Source organism: Takifugu rubripes, chromosome 12, assembly GCF_901000725.2.
Source record: "Takifugu rubripes chromosome 12, fTakRub1.2, whole genome shotgun sequence".
Lineage (NCBI taxonomy): Eukaryota > Metazoa > Chordata > Actinopteri > Tetraodontiformes > Tetraodontidae > Takifugu > Takifugu rubripes.
Genome location: NC_042296.1, coordinates 12,463,758 through 12,485,451, shown reverse-complemented (window position 1 = coordinate 12,485,451; position 21,694 = coordinate 12,463,758). Strand labels below are relative to the sequence as shown.

Here is a 21,694-nt window from a genome sequence, read left to right as displayed (position 1 = left end):
ATGATATTTACTATTTCTAACAAGGAAAATGCTAATAAAGTTTGTCTGATTTCTTTTGCTTTGATTAAATAACAGTCCATCTGTGATAAGCCACACATCCACCAGGGGTAACCGTTGGCTGAAATCTACAGTATACGTCTAATTTATGCGATAGAAATGCATTTATCAACAGATTAAACAGTTTTATATTGTCCGTGTACCCTCATAATGTGTATAATTAGTAGTCAAACACTTAATATGATATTATTTCGATATAGTGCGTTTTAAAATGTATTAATGCCTTTATGAAAACATTTTAGCACTTCCACCGACATTTATTTTGAAATTCAGATTTAGCGGAAGTTGTTCGTGCGTTCCTGAGGTTGCCTGTAGCCGCTTGACTAAACAGTCCCCAACATTTACTTCCGCATTTCTTCGCTGTCTTATAGCAGCTACTGCGCCCGGCTTTAGCCTTTTTTCTCGGTTAAACCCGACGTATAAAGTTTCGGGTAGCCTCGATCGCGTTAATTCTTTGCTATTGCTGACGTTTTCCCCTCGTTAAGTTTAAGTGATGATCAAGTCGGAGACGAATGAAGAGAAAGTGTGACCGGCATGCATTGCGACCCGATCGAACGTTGATCGAAAGTGTTCTAACTTGGCTAAAGTCAAACACACCCAGTGTCTTAAGAGATCCGTAAAGACTTTCGAGACTTTCCTACTTTTCTGAATAAGGTAAGATGTTCACTTCGTGTGGGACCTGGTTGACGGTGTTTGGTGCTACTAGTCAGCGCGAGTAGTTGGCTAAAAGTTTGGAAAGTTGAATCGGATTGCCCATCTGGCGTTCTCCATCTTTCCCAGTCACAACATTTGTCTTGGGTTGTTTAAAATGTAGCTTTTATTGTACTTAACCGATTTCACCCTGGACGCAATGTGTTGTCGACGTTAACATCACGGGACAATATTAGCTGCAGGTAAAACAAAGGATTATATTCTAAGATTCATCTTACATAACCTACTGTTTGGATTGGAAGGGATAATCTGCACGACCTGAAATGCATTTGTTTGTCTGTATAATGGACTATTTTACTGTCCTTTCTTGTGTGTAGAACTTAGACAGCGTTGTAGGTTTCAACTGGTGCAATTCATCCTCAATATGGGTCTCTGCCCTGTCCCCGTCCCCGTCTCTGTCCCTGTCTGTCCCCGTGCCGTCTCTGTCCCTGTCTCTGGCCCTGTCTGTCCCCGTCCCCGTCTCTGTCCCTGTCTGTCCCCGTGCCGTCCCTGTCTCTGTCCCCGTGCCGTCCCTGTCTCTGGCCCTGTCTGTCCCCGTGCCGTCCCTGTCTCTGTCCCTGTCTCTGTCCCCGTCTCTGTCCCCGTCCCTGTCTCTGGCCCTGTCTCTGTCCCCGTCCCTGTCCCCGTGCCGTCTCTGTCCCCGTGCCGTCCCTGTCTCTGTCCCTGTCTCTGTCCCCGTCTCTGTCCCCGTCCCTGTCTCTGGCCCTGTCTCTGTCCCCGTCCCTGTCCCCGTGCCGTCTCTGTCCCCGTGCCGTCCCGACAGATCTAAATACACATGACTTATCTGTAAATCCTTCCCATGCAGCCTTTAGCTTATACTATAGATATCAATATTGATCGATCGCCAGATTGCTGCCATACATGATCTCAGACAGCCTATAGATTCTTACGTCTGTAATTAAGATTAAGATTAAGATGAACTTTATTCATCCCCGTGGGGAAATTGAATCTACATCACTGAACATGATCAAATAAGCTGCTTCTTTGCAGCAGCCGACCAGGCTTTTGTCTCTGTGTTAGATGAGATTATGTCTGATATTTCTATTGAGCAGTGGTGAATTTTGCTCAGGCAGGTCCCCAAACGCAGACGAAGCCGTAACTCTTTGGCTCCCAGCGGTGAATCTTTGGCCTCAACCACGTTTCTCAGTTGAATGGCCACAGCACCAGAGGAACCCCCAGGGCTTCAGGGCCCCTCAGGCTGTAAGTACGACTTTATAAAGACCTTTATAAATCATCAAGATGCAAATCTTAATGGTTTATTTTGCTTATCAATTATTCAGATTAAAGTGTCTCTGCTTGCATTTGCCAATGCAGCTCTGTCCTCCTGTCTTAGAACTAATTAAAACACCTTTTACAACATGTCGTTATGGTTACAGTAAACCTCGGTAAAACTTTATACGGACTTTATATGGGTTTTCATCATATTTTGAGGCTTGGGTATGTATTAATGGACTTAACAAACATCTACATCAAACAGTGTGTTATAATAAAGGTGGTTAGCCAAGATAAGACACACACCTGTGGGTCTGTGTCCGGATTTTTGAGGATACTCACTGATACTGAGAACCGATTTTGGACCTTTTTTGCCAATGTTTGACAATTTCTGCCCAAAATTGAGTGGGATGAAGAGGTTAAACATCAGTGGCCTCCAGAGGGAATATAAGCTCAAAGTTAAATCAGGACAAAGTTAAATCAGGACAAAGTATTCTGCACATTCTACATCACTTTTTGTATCCGACGTGTTCAAGATTCATAGTGACGGAGCTCAAAGCAGAAAAGCTGCATAAACATAAAAAGCACATTTAAACCGATCAGATGTGTGTGTGTGCTTTGTTAAAAACTAAAAGATTTACACCTAATTGATTTGGTGCTTTTTAGGTCTTTGTGGCATTTGTTTTCAGCCTTTTGAATCTTGAATCATTAGCTGGAAACATCGACGCTAGTGAGCAGATAGAACGAACGCCCTGCGCTGTCTTTGCAACATCTGTAAAACGTGTGTGAACGACAGTGTCATCGCTCAGGTTGGGCAATGATCTGATCAGATCCTGTGGCATTAGCAGAAAGCCTGGTTCTGTTCAGCCCACCTGCCACTGCAGAGTAGCGTTCTGCAGCGTGTTGACTCCACCCCCCCGAGCCGGCGAGTGTGTTGTGACTGGAGCCTCCGTGTTGTGGCGGCAGTGCGCTGTTTGTCTGAAGAGGGTGTTTTTGTCCTGAGGAGGCTGGTGGTGACGAGTACCCATACTTTGAAATAAGGCTGGTATCGGCCCAGTATCGACACCCGGTATCGGCCCAGTATCGACCCGGTATCGGCCCAGTATCGACCCAGTATCGACACCCGGTATCGGCCCAGTATCGGCCCAGTATCGACACCCGGTATCGGCCCAGTATCGACACCCGGTATCGGCCCAGTATCGATACCTGGTATCGGCTCGGTATCGGCCCAGTATCGACACCCGGTATCGGTACTTGTCCATCCTTAATTGAAGGGGTTGAGCAGGCCTCTCCCCCAGCAACAAGGCAGTGTTATTCAGAGCACTATGGTCAACACACCTACGTAGTCTCAGCAAGAATAACCTCGAGACTCAACCCAAAATATCCTGTCCAGATGATCTCCGGTCAGCGCTGCCTCTCTGGGCTGAGTGCAACAGTGGGCTGGGCTCAGCCGGCTCCGGGCACCCGGACATTTTTTACACTGTAAATAAAACGCACTCATTGTGCGTTCTTTGTTCCAGTTGAACGTGATTTCAACATTTCTTTGTCTGAGGTTAACATTGTTTTGTAAGTTTGTTCAGTCCTTCGTACCTTTGGCCATCTGTATCAAAATCCAGACCATAATAATGATCACACTTTTGTATCATTGAATGAGTCGTGACTCTGAGGTTAAGCTGTCGGTCTCGCTGTGGTGATTAGTAGTGACAGACGTCTTTTCACAGACCATAAATTTGATCTCTAACTTAAACAGTAACGGTGGTAAAGGTGGAATTTGGTAAACAGACACATCTCAAATACTTGAAACTCTGGTAAATATACAGTTCAGACATGAACGTAGCTGTGCTGTTTTGGAATTGTTGCAACTCGCTGTGGTGAAAGATATTTTGGTGACGGGTTGCTAAGACAACCACTCACAGGTGAAAGGTGATTTAAACCGGATAGTTTCATTGTGAGTTGCGCCATTAAAGAAGCGTCCCTGTTGGGCTGATGGATTTACGAGCCACAATGTGTCGACCATAATGGATCACTGCAGATCTCTGTTACATGTTACATTTCCTCGGTTTATATTTAGCCCAGACAAGTATAGATTTGTACCCCAGTCCCTTAACCAGTCATAGCGTCTAATTCCTCCCATTCTCTGGAAAGACCTGCAGAGTCAGTTGTGGAGGAGACGCTCTTCTCCCAGAGGGACTGAGCGAGGTGTGTCTGCATGCTTGATTGTTGCCTGAACATTAGAAAATGGCGGAAACTGTCTTAATGTGTGTTGTTTGCTGTCAAAGTGTTAAAACAGATGGTGCTTTCTTTTGATTTTCCCTCCACGGCTCAAACGTGTGTCTAATTTACATTTTAAAATTTCTCTTTGCTGTAATCAGATACCCCCGGAACTCGAAAAAATGCTACCGAGGTAAGAAATGACTGCGTTGCCGGTGCGACGTATTTAATTGCACATTTATACATATTAATGTCAACTACTTTGGACGTTACCAGCGTTCATCTGACATCTTTTTCCTCTTTGCTCTTAAAGGAAAATGTTGCATAACGACGCTGAGCATTCAGCTTTTTCTTTCCTGGCTTACACGTTTTCCTGCCCTTATGTTTTTGACTGACAGGGTCCAAGCACCAGCCTTTCCCAGAATGCCAAAAAGACCATTGGCCACCGTGGAATTGATCCCACTGGGGAGACAACATATAAAAAGGTGCCTCTATATGATCAAGGTGACGCGTTCAGATGATTTTCAGGAACCTAAATGGAATCCACTTGTGTGTTCCAGACAACGTCATCGGCTCTGAAAGGTGCCATCCAGCTGGGCATCACACACACCGTGGGCAGCTTAAGCCAGAAGCCGGAAAGAGACGTGCTCCTGCAGGACTTTGAAGTTGTAGAAAGTATCTTTTTTCCCAGGTAAATTGATCAAATCCTTAAGTCTGGATGTGTGGCTAACATGATTAAATCTATGCTTTATTCCTTTGTTGCTCGCCATAACGAGTACTCTAATACACGGGTTTATCCTCTGTTTTGGGCTAAAAGTGCGGGCAGTTATCTGACGCCCGCCCACCACTATGGAGACTTCCGATTTAAGACCTATGCCCCGATGGCCTTCCGCTACTTCAGGGAGATGTTTGGCATCCGGCCTGATGATTACATGGTATGTTTGGTTTCCAGCATCTATGAAAATGCCCGAAACGTTAGTGGAAGTGGAAAATGATGTCAGAAAGGAGTGAAGAGTGTACCGGTAATAGGAAGTTGAGCAAAAGCAAAGAGAGAAGTGAGAGCGGTGATGACGCAGAGCGCCGCTCGTCCTGCTCTAACATGGAACTCTGTGTTGGCAGTATTCCCTGTGCAACGAGGGGCTGATTGAGCTGTCCAACTCGGGGGCCAGTGGATCCCTTTTCTATCTCTCCAGTGATGATGAGTTCATTATCAAAACGGTCCAACACAAAGAAGCCGAATTTCTTCAGAAACTCCTTCCAGGATATTTTATGGTGAGATTAGATGAACCATTGCAGATTATAATTAGTGCTGGATTCCACGTAACATAATATCTTTGTAACAGATTTCTCTTTACAATAAACACACACAAAATCTTAATATTAATTGTTTTTTACTCTTCTACATGTATGTGTTCTCTTTCAAGGTGCTTCTTCTTAACTTTTTTCCCATTCTCTCTTCTCCCTCAGAACCTGAACCAGAACAAACGTACCTTATTACCAAAGTTTTACGGATTATATTGTGTTCAAGCTGCGGGCAAGAACATCCGCATTGTCGTCATGAACAATTTGCTTCCGAGCTCGGTGCGAATGCATCGCAAGTTCGACCTGAAGGGCTCCACATACAAGCGACGCGTCTCAGCGAAGGAGAAAGCCAAGGCTGTTCCCACGTACAAGGACCTGGACTTCATGCAAGACATCCCAGAAGGGCTGCTGTTAGAACTGAATAAGTACAACGCTGTTTGTAAGACCATCCACAGAGACTGTCTGGTGAGAACTCAAGAAGACTAACCCTGTTTTTATCGTCATTATTGCTTTTTTATTGACGGCTTTTGTGTCCCATTATGTATCACTTAGCTGTTGCAGAGCTTTAAGATTATGGATTACAGTCTTCTAGTGGGAATCCACAATCTGGATCAGGCCTGTCGAGAGCAGGCCAACAGAGAGTCAGCGGTGGCCGGGGCCGCGGACCAAAGGAGGCCACAGGGCCAAAAGTCCCTGTACAGCACGGCTATAGAAGCTATTGAAGCTGAGGCAGGCGCAGGTTCGACGGATACAGAGGATAAGTGAGTAACCGGCATCACGTCTGAGACGCCTCCCTGTTTCTGCTACCCCAGAGAAGATCTTTTCACCTGAAACCTGTTTCGTTTGTGCTACAGAACTGGTGGTATTCCAGCACAAAACTCAAAGGGCGAGAGGCTGCTGGTTTATATCGGCATCATCGACATCCTGCAGTCTTATAGGTAAGTGACATTAGTCGTGCTAAAGGAAAATGAAACATATGCAGATGTAAAATAACTATAAGGGAGTGAAATTCACCCAAATATCCAGGGAACTGGAGCACAAAGGGCAAGCATGGTCTCACTGACTGTAAAAAGTCAAAATTGGTTATCATCTGTTGGAGCAGTCTTAAGTAACCCAGGCTCTGTGTTGTTCCTCAGATTAGTAAAGAAACTCGAACACTCGTGGAAAGCACTGGTTCATGACGGGGTGAGATAAAACATGGACATAAATGTGCTTACAGTGCGAGAAATACGTGTATAACCTTTATGTTTTCTTTAGGACACTGTATCTGTGCACAGGCCAGGTTTCTACGCAGACCGATTTGAGAAGTTCATGTGCAATGTTGTGTTCAAGAAGGTCCCACGTGAGCTGAACTCATTGTTTATACGGAGCGTATGCCAGTAGATAAAGGATTAATTATCTGATTAATATTTTCTGATGCCCGGAAGCAGTGAAGACCTCTCCGTATAAGAAGCGCCGTGCTGTGACTCAAGGTCCTGTGAAAAAAACGGCGGGCTCAGGACCTTCTCTGTCCACACAAACCAGCACCAACAGCCAGCAACATGTACTCCAACATCAAATCAGCTCTGAGACCAAAGAAGACTCAGAAGGAGACAACGGTAACAGCTGGGGTCTCGGGCGATGTGCCTATGCATCAGCATGGGTCTTGTTGTTGCTGCTTTTAGATGCCAACGGAGATTCAGTCACACAGCATGTGCCAGCGTGCAGTGTTTATATCACAACACGGTATTAACAGCTTTTCTGCCCTTTCTAACCAGCCGCACAGTCAGGACGTCCCGATCTCCTCCCAAAAACCTCTCAGATGATCAAGGCTGTCGAGAAAACTACTGTAACCGCCATCGTTTCCTACTCTGGAAAACCTGAAGATACTGACAGGTTAGTGGCGTGGAATTCAAACTGGGAAAGGGTGAACAGCGCCCCCAAGAGTTCAGGGGGTGAAGCAGTCATAATAGATAAAGATTGGAGACGAGCAAACGGGTCAAATGGGCAAAAATCCAGCGCAGCCAAGATGAGGTCTGACTGCTACATTTGTTGGATGGGGAAAGTCTTTAGGTTTCTGCACACGTAGCCTGTATTTTGATATTGAATAAAGCTTGACTGACTCTTTGTTGATTGCAGACCTCAGTTTGGGAGTCTGGAAGAAGGTGCCGGTGCTGAGGAATGATCTGATATATTTAAATTCTATCCAATACCAGCAAACGACTTGTGAGTGCAGGAATTAAACGGAACTTTGCGTTTACATGCATTTTTTGTTTTGTTCTTGTGTGTTTAAATCAGTTTGGTGCATTTCTTTTTCCAGGTATGATCACGGGGACCGAAAATGGGCAAAAATGAACTGCAACAAACATGGAGTAAATGTTACAGCCCATTTATTAATTTGAGGTACACGAATTTAAAAGTGGTTCAGGGTAGCTGTGCATGACCAAGTGGAATACCTAATGTGCTTTTTGTTATATTTGTTATTGCACTTTTCATATTTCCAATACACATATGAGCAGGTTGGATGGGGACCGATATATTCTGACACTAGTGGCTGCAGATACATTCATTCTGGTGGCACTAAACACTATTCATCTCACCACAATGTCTCATTGCACAGCCATGTTTTTGGAGATAATGTGCCAACATTCGGTGAAACCAGAGAATCGATCTGTCAAAAATGTGGAATTAATTCCTCTCAAACACTTCAGCACGCTGTGCAGTGTGTTTAGCTCAGTGCTCGCTCCACTTCTTCCATTGAGGGACTGATTCAGCCTAATATTTGCCTCTTTTTTAACACAATAGTTTATTATTTTGTTTAGGAGCACGGTTTTAAATAACTCTATTTATATGCTTCTATGGTAAGGTGCTGTTTTTAAAGCTTACTCTGTCGTCAACTCATGCTGGACAAAGATCTACTCTTCACTTAGTTTGAATCAGCTGTTGTAATTGATACTATAAAGACTGTGAAATCATAAACTCAGATATTCTGATACTAGTTTGCTGTGTATATTAATTTGCCTTTATGCCTGAATGTGACCAAAGAACTGATGCTGAGGCCTTTTTCACCAACAAACTTCATCTTTTTGGTTAAAACCAGCGTTGTCTTCAGTTAATTCTTATACCAAACTGAACAATGCAAAGCGTTGAATACAACACTTTTTTCCCCCCAGCTGGAAAAATGGTTTAGAACTGCCCTTTTAATATATATTCTCTTTTTTTTGGTCTAATGCCTCAATTGAATTGTCACATTTTGAAATTTGCTTTTCTCCACAATGACTTTTTTTTAAAATTTACATTTAATAGTGTAATGCCCCGAATGATATTCTTGAAAGTACTGTACATGCAAACAGACATAATCACAGAGGATTAATGCATTGTGCCTTACTTTTTTCATTCTGCTTATTTCACATGTATTAACTTAATCAGTGTTGCTGCTGTCGTTTTAACTTTGATGTTTCGGGGCCGTGGTAACCAGGAGCTGGCAGAATCTGTGCCAGCTCCGTTGAGGCGGCCCTGAACAATCAAATGGTTTTTTTGTTTGGGTTTTTGCAGCAGCAGCAAGGTTAAAGGTTTTTCAGTCAAGCTTCAGTTGGAATACATTAACTGCTTTATTGTCAGAAAGTGATCATGGCAGCCTGCTGTGGAAAGTAAAACCTGTATTTTAGTTGGTTTGCACTTTTTTTTTTTTTTTTTTTTTTTTTTTTTTTTAACTTATTTGCCACTTTTCCAGTTTTTTTTTAAAAAAAATCTACTCATTTGGAAAAGGGTTAAATCCACTGGATAATTGTCCAGAAGCATAAATGCAGTTTAAATAGGCTTCAGTCACTTTGAGCATGAGTGAAAAGCTGCGGGCCATAAAATGAATACATTCCCACTCATTATATGGTTTTTATAGTTCAATTCAGAGTTGCTTTTTTATTTGGGCCCTTTGAAAAACCAGTATTTCCTTTTAGACTACCTTCTTCTCATTCCAAAAACAACAGCCTGTCAAAACAAATGGTGTCAAAGTGTAACATCATGCACATTAGTAATGAATCACAATGACTTGGAATATGCATTTCGTGTTCTTTGTATTTGTCTTTGGTGATTTCATGTATATATTCTTGTATCTTAAGGAAAAGAGAAACTATTTTTTCAGTAATCAAATATATTCTTTTTCCTCATATGAATGATATTCATATTGTAAGATGGCCTTTGTGTTGTTTCTAATAAGGGGCTATTGTGGTTTTGTGTATTACATATTCTCTGAATTTAATGTAAATAAACACATCAGAATCCACATCAAAATATTGGATTTTTGCTTTGATTTATCTTTTCTGGAAGACATTAAAAACGACTAAACCAGTTATTTACAATATGTGCTGATTTTGTGTTGTGTCCAATAATTGAATTCAACTTAAATCTATTTCTGCCTTCTGTACTATTTGAAGTTTTACCTCTGCCAACAGTTGGTTGTTAGGGTTGATTTGTCAAAATGTGAAAAGTTATAATCAAATTTCATTGAGATTTTCAGATGTTCATCAAGGAACTGATGATTTGGGTGATGTTCCGTTTGAACCTTGATCTTCCAAGAGGCTTTTATCATAAAACAACCTAGTATTTTAAGTAACCTTGTATCAGTTCAGCCCATAATCACTAAAAATTCGATATTTCCATCCAGAATGTTTCAGATTACTTATCTTCTTTTGACATGCTTCTCCTCACGGTCGCAAGGTTGAAATTCTGACCAATCACGTGTGACCTTGCTCAGCCTTGGACCAATAGCCTGTCGTCTTGTTCGCATGTGGTAGAACGTAACAAGAAGTTTCCAAAATGGTGCTCGAAAGTACTATGGTCTGGTAAGAACGATCTAAATGCACTTTAATGCGTTAAATATGTACATTCTTTGGTAAAACATAGTTGATAGGTTCCTACCCGTGTTTGTGATTTGTGTTCTTCAGTGTAATGTCGATATTACGTAGAATATAAAACGTTGACTATTAGCCTGCTATCACAGGGTAGCGGCTGAGTCATTGTAGCTGAAGTTAATCATTCCTGCTTCATTATTGTAGTAGTTTCTGAGTTCTGTTACATATGATTGAATCTCCCGTTGCTACTCTTTTTGCTGTGTCCTAGGTGTGTTTAATCGGACGCTGTTTGGGCTGTCTCACCAGGCGATGTGTGTTGTCACAATCTGCTAATGCTAGCAGGCTAAGCTAGACCTGTGTCGGGCTGGAGCACGGAACGTTATAAATAGTTACGTTTAAATACGTTGGAGCCGCTTGTTAAACGGCCCAGGAGAGAATGCGTTCGCGATTCCTTAAGATGCCGCATTGTCGGCTGTCTTTTAGGGTCTTGATCAGAACGATTGCACGTCCAATGCTGCCGATACCGGATCGGATGAATGTTTCGGATTGGCTCAACATGAACATTTTGCTGTTTCCCTCCGTTCAGTGTGGACAACAGCGAGTATATGAGAAACGGTGATTTTCTACCAACGAGGCTACAGGCGCAACAAGATGCTGTCAACATTGTTTGTCACTCAAAAACACGAAGCAACCCGGAGAACAACGTGGGCCTCATCACGATGGCGGAGTAAGCTCCTGAACCCCGATGACAGCCTCTTTGGCTCATGCCTGACTGCTTTCTGAATGGCTGTGGATGTTTTCCCCCACAGTAACTGCGAGGTTTTAACCACGCTGACACCAGACTCAGGACGCATCCTTTCAAAGCTTCATGCAGTTCAACCCAAAGGCAATATCTGTTTCTGTACAGGGATCCGAGTGGCTCATGTGAGTAGATTCAAGGTTTGCTTTGGAGAATGACTGTGCAAGACCCCCCAGTCTCTTCTGATTGCTTTTGTTTTTGTGGTTAGCTGGCCCTAAAGCACAGACAAGGAAAAAACCACAAGATGAGGATCATTGCCTTTGTTGGGAGTCCAATAGAGGACAATGAAAAAGAGGTGAGTTTGTGAGGCAACGCGATGTTCTCCTTTCCAACGTATACGTCGTCTGAGGGTTTGTCCACTCGCCAGCTGTTAATGGATTCTTTTTTTGACTTTGGGTTGCTTGTTGCAAAGCTTGTCAAGTTGGCCAAACGTTTGAAAAAGGAGAAAGTGAACGTGGACATTATCAATTTTGGAGAAGAGGTGAGTATTGGTGCTGAACCGAGGAGCATAAGTGGAAATGGTCTCCATCGGAGTATTAAACTGTCCTTGTTGTCTCCAACTTTAAGGAAGTGAATACGGAGAAGCTGACTGCCTTTATAAACACTCTCAACGGAAAAGACGGGACAGGCTCACATCTGGTCACAGTCCCTCCAGGACCCAGTCTGGCCGACGCTTTGCTTTCTTCTCCCATTCTGGCTGGTGAAGGAGGGTCTATGATGGGTCTTGGCGCCAGCGACTTTGAGTTTGGTGTAGATCCAAGTGCAGATCCAGAGCTAGCCCTGGTACGTAAAAACGAAGAATCGGTCTGAATGGCCAGCTCTTCTGGCTTTGTGAGGCTACGTCCCACGATTGTGAGGGGCTGATGGCACCGAAGGCACATGTGAAGGACTCAGTCCGATTATTCATCTAGGTCAATGAGATTGGTTGTGTATTCAAACTAGCCGTAGGGGAGGAATGCAGTCTTTAATTAGAAGAAGATGCTTAAATATCGCTGACCTTTGCTGACGTGTGTTACTTTAGGCCCTGCGTGTATCTATGGAGGAGCAGCGGCAGAGGCAGGAGGAGGAGGCCCGCAGAGCCGCCGCTGCCTCCGCCGCCGAGGCCGGCGTGCCCACGGCCAGCGCCGACGGTAAGTCTCCAGGTGTTTGTGCCTGCGGTCAGCCCTCCGTTGACCTTTGACCCATCTGCTGCAGAATCAGAGGAGGCCTTATTGAAGATGTCGGTGTCTCAGCCTGAGAGCAGTGCGGCGGTGCTGCCCGATTTCAGCAGCATGACGGAGGAGGAGCAGATCGCTTATGCCATGCAGATGTCCCTTGCTGGTGGAGGTGAGAGTCGCTTCGGCCGACCCTGCAACCACTCGTCAACATGCTGATTTGGCTGCTCATCAAATGAATTAAAGTCTTTGATCATTCACATTTTTGGATTTGTGCTTTTTTAAAGAAGAGGTCTTATTTTTTGAACAGAGTATGGAGAAATGGACCCGGGCGCTCCCATGGACACTGCAGAATCTGCCAAGGTGACTCGATACCTGAGCGGATGTTACCTACTGAGTCACTGACCCAGTTTATGCGTCGCTGACGGACCCAGAACACTTTTCTCTGATTGTCTGATGGAGACAGCTCAATTTGAATTCTGTCTTTAATTTGACTGCCCAGTGCTGCCGACATTAAAAGTATTTTCCATTGCATCTGAACAGGAGGAAGATGACTATGATGTGATGCAAGACCCCGAGTTCCTGCAGAGCGTCCTGGAGAACCTGCCCGGGGTTGATCCAAACAACGAGGCTATCCGCAATGCCATGGGTTCCTTGGCCTCCCAGACAGGAAGCAAGTCAGATGGCAAAAAGGATGAAGAGAAAAAGAAATGAGGAGCTGGCTGGAAAAATGAACATTACAGACTATGGAGTTACTCAAGAGACAGTACTCTTAAATACGGTCCGATGGTAGACACTTTAAACACAATCTAAACTACCTGGGAATAAATTTGATATTTCTAAAGCGTTAAAAGGTATCCTCTTACAGTAATTGTCATGTGTGCTCCCACATTGCAATTTTGTCGACGTTGAATGACAACAGAGATGCCCCTCTTGTCACGCCTGTCTCTTTTTTCAATAAAACTATGTGTAAATATGGTTTTGCTTCCATTTGCTGCTCTCCTCGTTTCAACTGTCATCAATGAATTGCGTCATGTGGCATTTAAAACAGCAAATTGAGTCCCAACTGATGCCTTTCACAGGGAAGATGAAGATACGTGTCATCGCTCAGCATCCTGATGGTTTTCCAGCGCGCTCGCAGCCTAATAGGATGCGTCCGGTCACGTGACCGGAAGCGCAGCATTTTCAGCTGAAAACGAGCTAGGATAGTCGGGAATCGTACATCCAGGTAAACAATCAAAATACACGAAATGTTAAATGAAATTTCCCATCCCAGTCGCCCTCTCCTCTGACATCGTTGACCCTACAATCAACGTGTTGCTTTTGCCATAAATCCATGCTTCAACAAATCGCTCCGATTGCTGTTTAATGGCGAACGATAGCTCGTTAGCTAAATGACCCCTCTCTGTCTTGGCTGGAGCTCGGCGACCAGCTAGCCAGCTTCAATCGGGCAGGATTCTCGCTAGCTTGGAATAATCGAGCTCGCTTCAGAGATTGCACAGGTTCAAAACGGCCTATATTGCAAAACATATCATGCACCTTAAACGTAAATGAAATGGTATTTTCCAATAATATATTAGTGCAATATGCGAACCTGTTACCAGAGGGGCTTTGGTTTCAGAAGCCCTGTCGCTGCCGAGCTAGGTGGCTAATGTTGATGCTATTTAGAACTGATTCTTAGTAATAATTAGCTTTATCAGATCAACACGCTGCCGTCTGTCATGTCGCCCCAAGCATGATGAACGTAAGAAATTTAATATGCACAAAAAACCTGGAAAGAATTAAAACAATACAAATAACAGTTTTGATTTGTAGCATTGTTGCAAGTATTGTGCTAGCTAGTTTGACAGACGTGAACGTCTGCTCCAATGTCTGTGGATTTTTGTGTTTGCAGGAGTTGATCCCGGTATGGGGGACATGAAAACCCCAGATTTTGATGACCTGTTGGCAGCCTTTGACATTCCAGACATAGATGCCAAAGAGGCCATCCAGTCTGCCCCCGATGATGCAGAGGGACCCCACGGAGCTGCAGGTGCCTCTCTTGGAAAATCAGACAGTGTGGTGGGTGTGGGGCCTTCTTTAAGACCACCGAGCCCACCAGACCCCCAGGCCGACACCTCGATAGTTAGTGTGATTGTGAAGAACAAAGTACGGCTCGAGACTGTTGACGGAGGAGACGGCGATGCAGACCAGGACCCCATCGATGTAATCACAGGTGTAGATGTGACCCCTAGACTGGCAGCCTGTGCTTCTGGGCTGACTGAATCTGAGGCTCTCAACCACAATGGTTTTGCAGCTTCAAGTGTCTCTACTCCCATTTCCCTCAGTCAGAACCAGTCTAACGGAGCACCTTGGTCTCTCAGCACCTCCAAAGTGTCTTTAGAAACAGCAAGTGCTGGTGCAACAAAGTCTCACAAGCAGGCCGGTAGCATATTCAACAGACTAAAACCACTCGTGGGCCAAGGTTCTGGAGATCCTGTTGGCCGGGCCAGAAAGATGCAGCTCCTACAGCAGCAACACCAGCAACAGCAGGATACAGGCCAGGAGCGGGCCGACGGGGTCAAAGCGTCATTGCCTTCATCATCCTCTTTGTCGGCTGTGTCCCGTCCTCTCACGGTCGGGGGCCCCGTTGGACTCGCGTCTCCCTTCTTTCCGCCGTCCAAACCTTTGCTTCCCACTGCGTCTTCTGCTTTGTCATCGCACCCACCCCACACGGCTCAGCCGTTTAATGGAGCGCCCAAGGGTGGACCTGTCGGCTATCTCCACCAGCAGATGGAGGACGATGATTCTGATCCAGATCTGGAAAGTCCATTGATAATCCAAGAGAACCCCGACTCTCCATCTTGCACTCAGCTCACCCGGCATTACAAGTCCGACTCGGTCCAGCCCATGTCGTCTGCTGCGTCACATCCTAAGCCCGGAGACGTTCCTCCAGGGGCAGCAATTACTTCATCAACGCCTCAGTCTGGCCCAACAGAAGGTCCCCGGCTGGAGGAAAGACACACAGAACACGTCATCGAGGAGAGAGACTCGCCAGAGAGTCCGGAACCAGAATTCCCCAAATCGACTGCTCACGGGGCAACTAAAAGTTGCTCCAGCCCAGCTGTGGCCTCCACTCCACCTCCTCCAGAACTGCGGGAACCTAAAGAGGAGGAAGAAGAGATGGAAGTGGGCAGCGGGGCCGAGAGGCTCTCTGATGGCAAAACGGACAAGGAAGAAACTACAAAGACGGACGCAAAAATGGACGCCGATAACGGCAAACCCAAATCCCAGGGAGAGCCAGGAACTGCTGCCGCACACTCTGGTTCTGGAGCACCATCCCGACCCCTCAAAGTCCGAATAAAGACGATTAAAACCTCCACGGGGGGAATCACCAGAACAGTCACCAGGGTGGCACCTAAAGGCGGCGCTGCAGAGAAAGGTCTTGACCCCAAAGGTCAAGCTGGGGAGGGCAGAGTGTTGGGAAACAAGGGCCAAAAAGGAGACGCTGCCCCCGGACTCATGGCAACGGCGTCCCAGAAGGTGAGCGCTCTGAACGCGCTGCCCGTGTCCACCCTCGCCGCCAGCAGCGTCATGCTGGCGGCTGCCACGAAGGTCCAGAACAAAATGGCAGCGTCGGATAAGACCAAGGTTTCTGCCACGGCGGTGAGCATCACCAAGTCCGCCGCCCTGCCCGTAACGCCGGCCGTGGCCTCTTCTCCCAAGTTTTCCGTCGCCGCCGGCGGGATCAGCGTGCGCACGGCCACGAATAAGACGGCTAACGGAGGGAGCGGCGGCCTCCAGTCCAACAAGCCCGCTTCCATCGTCAACAGCACCGGCGCCGTCATCTCCCGCAGCCAGTCCAGTTTGGTGGAGGCTTTTAACAAGATCCTCAACAGTAAGAACCTTTTACCCAGCTATAAACCGGATCTTGCGTCGCCGCCTCCGCCCGAATGGGGCCTGCCCCTCCCGGCGACGGGGTACCGCTGCTTGGAGTGCGGGGATTCTTTCGCCCTGGAGCGCAGCCTCGCCCGCCACTACGACCGCCGATCCCTCCGCATCGAGGTGACGTGCAACCACTGCGCCAAGAGGCTGGCCTTCTTCAACAAGTGCAGCCTGCTGCTGCACGCCAGGGAGCACAAGGAGCGCGGCCTGGTCATGCAGTGCTCGCACCTGGTCATGAGGCCCGTCACCGTGGAGCAGATGATCGGACAGCAGGACATCGCCCCCATTGGGAGTAAGCAGGGATGGGGGCTCTCAAAAGTTCTCAAATTTGTGGTTTGTCGTTTTATTTCAGTAATAACCAGAGAGAAACGCTCATCACAAGTGTGGGAAAAGCAAATTATTGAGAGTTCTACGCTAAATAATGAATATATTCTTACCCCAACCACATATTTGGTCATTATTAGTTATGATTTATAAATGTAAATTCCTGTAACTCAGACTCCTCCGATCCGTAATAACAATAATGGTAATAACAGAGTAACGCAGGGCTGGTGCAGTTGTGATGGAGCTCATTGACCTCGTCTCAGCTCTCCTGATGTCCACCTGTGGGTGACCACGCCTGCTTTCCTCTCCATCCTCCCCTCCTTCATCCTCTCCATCCTCCTCTCCTTCATCCTCCTCTCCTCCATCCTCCTCCTCTTCATCCTCCTCTCCTCCATCCTCCTCTCCTTCATCCTCCTCTCCTCCATCCTCCTCCTCTTCATCCTCCTCTCCTCCATCCTCCTCCTCTTCATCCTCCTCTCCTTCATCCTCCTCTCCATCCTCCTCCTCTTCATCCTCCTCTCCTTCATCCTCCTCTCCATCCTCCTCTCCTTCATCCTCCTCTCCTTTATCCTCCTCTCCTTCATCCTCCTCTCCTTCATCCTCCTCTCCATCCTCATCTCCTTTATCCTCCTCTCCTTCATCCTCCTCTCCATCCTCCCCTCCTTCATCCTCCTCTCCTTCATCCTCCTCTCCTTCCTCCTCTCCTTCATCCTCCTCTCCTTCATCCTCCTCTCCTTCATCCTCCTCTTCATCCTCCTCTCCTTCATCCTCCTCTCCTTCATCCTCCTCTTCATCCTCCTCTCCTTCATCCTCCTCTCCTTTATCCTCCTCTCCTTCATCCTCCTCTCCATCCTCCTCTCCTTCATCCTCCTCTCCATCCTCCTCTCCTTCATCCTCCTCTCCATCCTCCTCTCCTTCATCCTCCTCTCCATCCTCCTCTCCTTCATCCTCCTCTCCATCCTCCTCTTCATCCTCCTCTCCTTCATCCTCCTCTTTATCCTCCTCTCCTTCATCCTCCTCTCCATCCTCCTCTCCTTCATCCTCCTCTTCATCCTCCTCTCCTTCATCCTCCTCTCCATCCTCCTCTTCATCCTCCTCTCCTTCATCCTCCTCTTTATCCTCCTCTCCTTCATCCTCCTCTCCATCCTCCTCTCCTTCATCCTCCTCTTCATCCTCCTCTCCATCCTCCTCTCCTTCATCCTCCTCTCCATCCTCCTCTCCTTCATCCTCCTCTCCTTCAGTCTCCTCTCCGTCCACCACCGCCGGAGGCTCCGCCGTCTCCGCCAGCTCCAGCCCGATGAAGGACACGTCGGCTCCATCGGCGCCTCAACCTCGTACGGTCCGCCGCGCCACCCAGGGCCCCCAAGCCCTGATGCCCCTCCCCTGCAAGAAGGCGGAGGGGCTGCAGTACAACAACTTCAAGTGTCCGGAGTGCCAGACGCAATTCTCCAGCAAGACCGAGATGGTCACGCATTTTCAGCAGATCCGAGGCGCCCCCAACTCGGTGAGCAGTGGATGGTGTTGGCCGACGCAGGAGGGGGGGGGGGTTGCTGTTCGTGAGGGTCCTTCACTCTTTCCTTTTTCCAGACATGTACGCAATGCTCACCCCCCATGATGCTGCCGAACCCGTGCGCCGTGTCCGCACACCAGAGGATCCACAAACACAGGGCGCCTCACGTCTGTCCCGAGTGTGGCGGCGTGGCCCGGCAGGCCACCTTCCAGACCCACCTGGAGGAGGCCTGTCTGCACTTTGCCAGGCGCATCGGCTACAGGTGTGGAGCCAGTGACACGTCCTGCTGGTCTAGTTCAGTCAGACACTCCGAGTCTGTCGTCTGCATCCTTGTTTCTATTGACATCGGATGTACAGTGTCCAGTAGAAACCCCAAACCTCTGAGACCCTCCATCTCATGTCCTCTGTGTCACCGTGGTGTCCAGATGCTCCAGCTGCCAGGTGGTGTTCGGAGGGCTCAACTCCATCAAGTCCCACATTCAGACGGCTCACTGCGAGGTGTTCCACAAGTGCCCCAGCTGCCCCATGGCGTTCAAGTCCTCCCCCAGCGCCCAGAGCCACATCAGCACGCAGCACCCGACACTAACGGGAGGACAGGCCAAGTAGGGCTAAAGCTCCCGCCACCTTCGCCCGCCCCAAACAGCAGCATCTTGTGGATTCAGCTGCTTCTCTTTTCTTTGCAGAATGATCTACAAGTGCGTGATGTGTGATACGGTTTTTACCCAGAAGCCCTTGCTGTACACACACTTCGACACTCATTTAGCGAAACAGAAAGTGCACGTTTTCAAGTGTCCCGACTGCACGAAGCTCTACGCCCAGAAAGGATCCATGATGGAGCACATTAAGGTACATTTCTGAATGCACATTTTCATTTTGGTTCTTTGTTTTTGTTGCCTTTTTGTGTCGCCCACCCACTCTCTGCTACGGTGGATGTGGCGTCAGTGAAGGCGAACAGCACGGTCTTGGATCGGCCTGAGCAAGGTTTCACCGGCAGCCTTGTCTTAAGTTCTACACCAAGAACACTTCAGCAGCTCGTTTTTTGGGGGTGTGAGAAGTTTCTGCGCTCCTTCCTGTTCTCACGCCTACCGCCCCCCCCCCCCCCCCCCCCCCAGACTGCCCACAGAGGACCATCGGTCAAGCAGGCAGAGCCTCAGTCCGACCCCTCGAACTCCGCCTCCACGCCAGCCAACACATCCGCTCCCGCCGTCCTCAAATCCAAGCCGTCCGGAAAACCCGAGAATTCCGACGGGGAGGACTGGGGGCGGGAGCAGGAGGAGGAAGAGGAGGAAGAAGACGACGAGGACGAGGACGACGGGGACGAGGACTACCCGGCTCCCGGAAGCCACTCGGCTCCGCCCGCCGGGCCGACCGAGTGGACCTGCCCCCAGTGTCAGAACACCTTTACTGATAACGAAGAATATCTGGGTCATGTGAAGATGGAGCACGGCAAGGTGAGACCCTCACATGTCTGAGTTTGGAGTTCAGCACATTTGACTGTGTGTGTGCGTGTGTGTGTGTGTGTGTCCTAAACGCCACAGTTCCCTTGTCGCATCTGCGGAGGCACTTTCAGCACGTCGTCGAGCCTCCGGCGGCACGAGCGCGTCATCCACGGGGGCAACAAGCGGATCTTCCATTGCCAGTGAGTCACAGCCCGAAGGATCCGTTTGACACGTTAGTGTTGGGGACTGATCGCACCGTGTTTGTGTGCACGTATCCGTGCGCTCTCTGCAGATATTGCACAGAAGGAAAGCGCACGTTTGGCAGCCGCTTCTTACTGGACAAACATGTTCGACTCCATCACAGAACCACGGAGGGGCAGGTGGGTCCGGTCCCAGCGGTCGACGCACCGACTTCATGTTTAATCTTTGTTCCTTTCATCGTTAATGTTTAATTACTTGTTTAAACGTGTTTTTCAGGGTCCCCCCGTGACCCGGAAACGTGCAGCCACAGGCGGAGAAGGACCAGGAAGCTCCTCGGAACACGACGGCGAGGGCGGGGCGCCGGCAGGACGGGCTGGGGAGGAGGAAGAAAGCCCCTCGCTGGATGGCGAGGACGGCCCAGGCCCGGCAAAGCGGACACGAGCTTCCGCTGCACCCGGGTCGGCGCCGCCCAACCACCAGGAGGAAGAAGACAACGTTTTCCGGTGCGTCCCGTGCGGCTTCTCCACGGAGGACGGGGCGGAGTTCCAGCGCCACATCCCGCAACACCGGGCCGACACCGCCTCCTTCCAGTGCCTGCAGTGCGGCGTCTGCTTCGCCTCGTCCGGCTCCCTCAGCAGGCACCGCTTCATCGCCCACCGCGTGCGGGACACCCACGGCGACGCCGAACGGAGCGCCGCGCGCGCTCACCACTCCCCCAGCTTCTCGCCCCCCGCCTCCCCCCAGACGCTGGGCGAGGACGGCGACGGCAACCTGGGCTGCAAGGTGTGCGGCCGGCGTTTCGACAAGGCCTCGGACCTCAACACTCACTTCAGGACCCACGGCATGGCCTTCCTCACGGCACACAAAACAGACAAGCCCCAGTAGAGGCAGGGGAAAGGGGGCGGGGCTTTTGCCTGACAGACGACGCTCGGGGGCGAGAGACTGTAGAATATGAATGTCACGATGAAGCGGCTGCTTCCCGCGCACTTCTTTTTAGTTTGAATCTATCCGCCATCGTTTCTGTGCAATTGTAACTGCATGTTTGAACACGTTACTGGTCACTTTACTAAAGACGCCTGTGACTGGCTCCGGGGGGGGGCTCAGCCCTTCCCCGATCATATATCAGCCTCACTGTATCTAGCCCACCCTCACTGACACTGACCGGTGCGTCACGCGTCCCTGTACCGGCGGCTGTAGCAGAGATGTTTTCGTACGTCACTCCCCCCCCCCCCCCGACGGTTATAGTGTTGGAGAGGTGACACTGACACTTGCGTTATATTTATTTATATATGAGACACACTTGTACATTTCTGCTGTTGGTATTTGTGTCGGTCGGCTTGCGTCCGATTTGTACTAAAGGAAGGTGAGACTCATTAGGAGCAGGTTCTAGGACGTCCGTGAACTGTGTAGCGTGACTGTGTGTGATGTTATTGGTCGTTAAGCTAGAGAAGAGGAAGGATCGGGCTGTGTCGCAGTCCTGGGATGTAAATACACTAAAAACTCCTTCTTTTAGAAACTCGGCTATGATAATGTGAATATATATAGTATTTGTATTTTCTTTTTTTTTAAATGCAGTTTCGAGTTTAAAGGAAATTTCCACCCCTTCCAGAGAGTCGGAGCTATTGTGACTACGACAGGAGTGACAGCGGGGGGGTTGGGGTTGGGGTTGGGGGTGGGGGGGTAGGTGTTGTTTTATGTGTATGAAGACAAATGTTTATCTCCGAGACGGTCCCTTTTTTAAATCTGTGGAAAAAAAAAGTGCTTGCAATTTCACCTTTGTTTTGTACGTTTCCAAAACCGCCTCGACGGGGCCTCTTGAGTGGGTTTTGTTTTGTTTTTTTAAAATATTTTATATGTCATGAAATATTTATATAGCTTAATAGTGTAAACGTATGTCCTTTTGTTTCCCATGGTTGTGGTCTGCTTGCTAAAATGCCATTACACTTTTGTGCTGTTTCAAAATAAATGTGGCCAAGATGGACGCCTGCAGCGGGGTTTGTCTGCACCGGAGCGCCCGGGTC

General features: G+C 48.1%; 3 protein-coding genes across 6 annotated transcripts; all 3 read left to right on the top strand.

Moving 5' to 3' along the window:
- The first annotated feature begins 362 nt into the window (after positions 1-362).
- On the top strand, positions 363-9,827 carry LOC101075087 (phosphatidylinositol 4-phosphate 5-kinase type-1 alpha-like). Of its 3 annotated transcripts, none has more exons than XM_029844663.1 (16): positions 363-711; positions 1,842-1,968; positions 4,353-4,384; positions 4,590-4,676; positions 4,752-4,882; positions 5,009-5,126; positions 5,311-5,463; positions 5,659-5,958; positions 6,046-6,254; positions 6,348-6,431; positions 6,630-6,678; positions 6,751-6,835; positions 6,921-7,091; positions 7,251-7,368; positions 7,612-7,698; positions 7,793-9,827. In XM_029844663.1, the coding sequence occupies exons 2-15, from the start codon at positions 1,920-1,922 to the stop codon at positions 7,655-7,657; spliced, it is 1,632 nt and encodes a 543-aa protein (XP_029700523.1). In that variant the 5' UTR covers positions 363-711; positions 1,842-1,919; the 3' UTR covers positions 7,658-7,698; positions 7,793-9,827. The 3 variants fall into 3 exon arrangements, with proteins under 3 accessions (XP_029700523.1, XP_029700522.1, XP_011607717.2); XM_029844662.1 differs by having other exon boundaries at positions 1,838-1,968; XM_011609415.2 differs by having other exon boundaries at positions 364-711; positions 1,838-1,968; positions 6,924-7,091.
- A 460-nt stretch (positions 9,828-10,287) lies between these two features.
- psmd4a (proteasome 26S subunit ubiquitin receptor, non-ATPase 4a) lies at positions 10,288-13,254 on the top strand. The gene is made up of 10 exons (XM_011609417.2): positions 10,288-10,313; positions 10,909-11,049; positions 11,132-11,246; positions 11,330-11,416; positions 11,534-11,602; positions 11,689-11,904; positions 12,143-12,251; positions 12,316-12,447; positions 12,586-12,638; positions 12,819-13,254. Exons 1-10 carry the CDS (start codon positions 10,288-10,290, stop codon positions 12,987-12,989), a joined length of 1,119 nt encoding a protein of 372 aa, XP_011607719.1. The 3' UTR covers positions 12,990-13,254.
- Positions 13,255-13,427: 173 nt separating this feature from the next.
- znf687b (zinc finger protein 687b) lies at positions 13,428-21,652 on the top strand. 2 transcript variants are annotated; one of them, XM_011609418.2, is made up of 10 exons: positions 13,428-13,503; positions 14,170-16,491; positions 17,765-18,027; positions 18,111-18,295; positions 18,459-18,635; positions 18,717-18,879; positions 19,146-19,484; positions 19,572-19,672; positions 19,765-19,852; positions 19,950-21,652. In XM_011609418.2, exons 2-10 carry the CDS (start codon positions 14,184-14,186, stop codon positions 20,556-20,558), a joined length of 4,233 nt encoding a protein of 1,410 aa, XP_011607720.2. In that variant the 5' UTR covers positions 13,428-13,503; positions 14,170-14,183; the 3' UTR covers positions 20,559-21,652. The 2 variants fall into 2 exon arrangements, with proteins under 2 accessions (XP_011607720.2, XP_029700521.1); XM_029844661.1 differs by lacking the exon at positions 13,428-13,503 and adding an exon at positions 13,892-14,019.
- Positions 21,653-21,694: the final 42 nt, after the last annotated feature.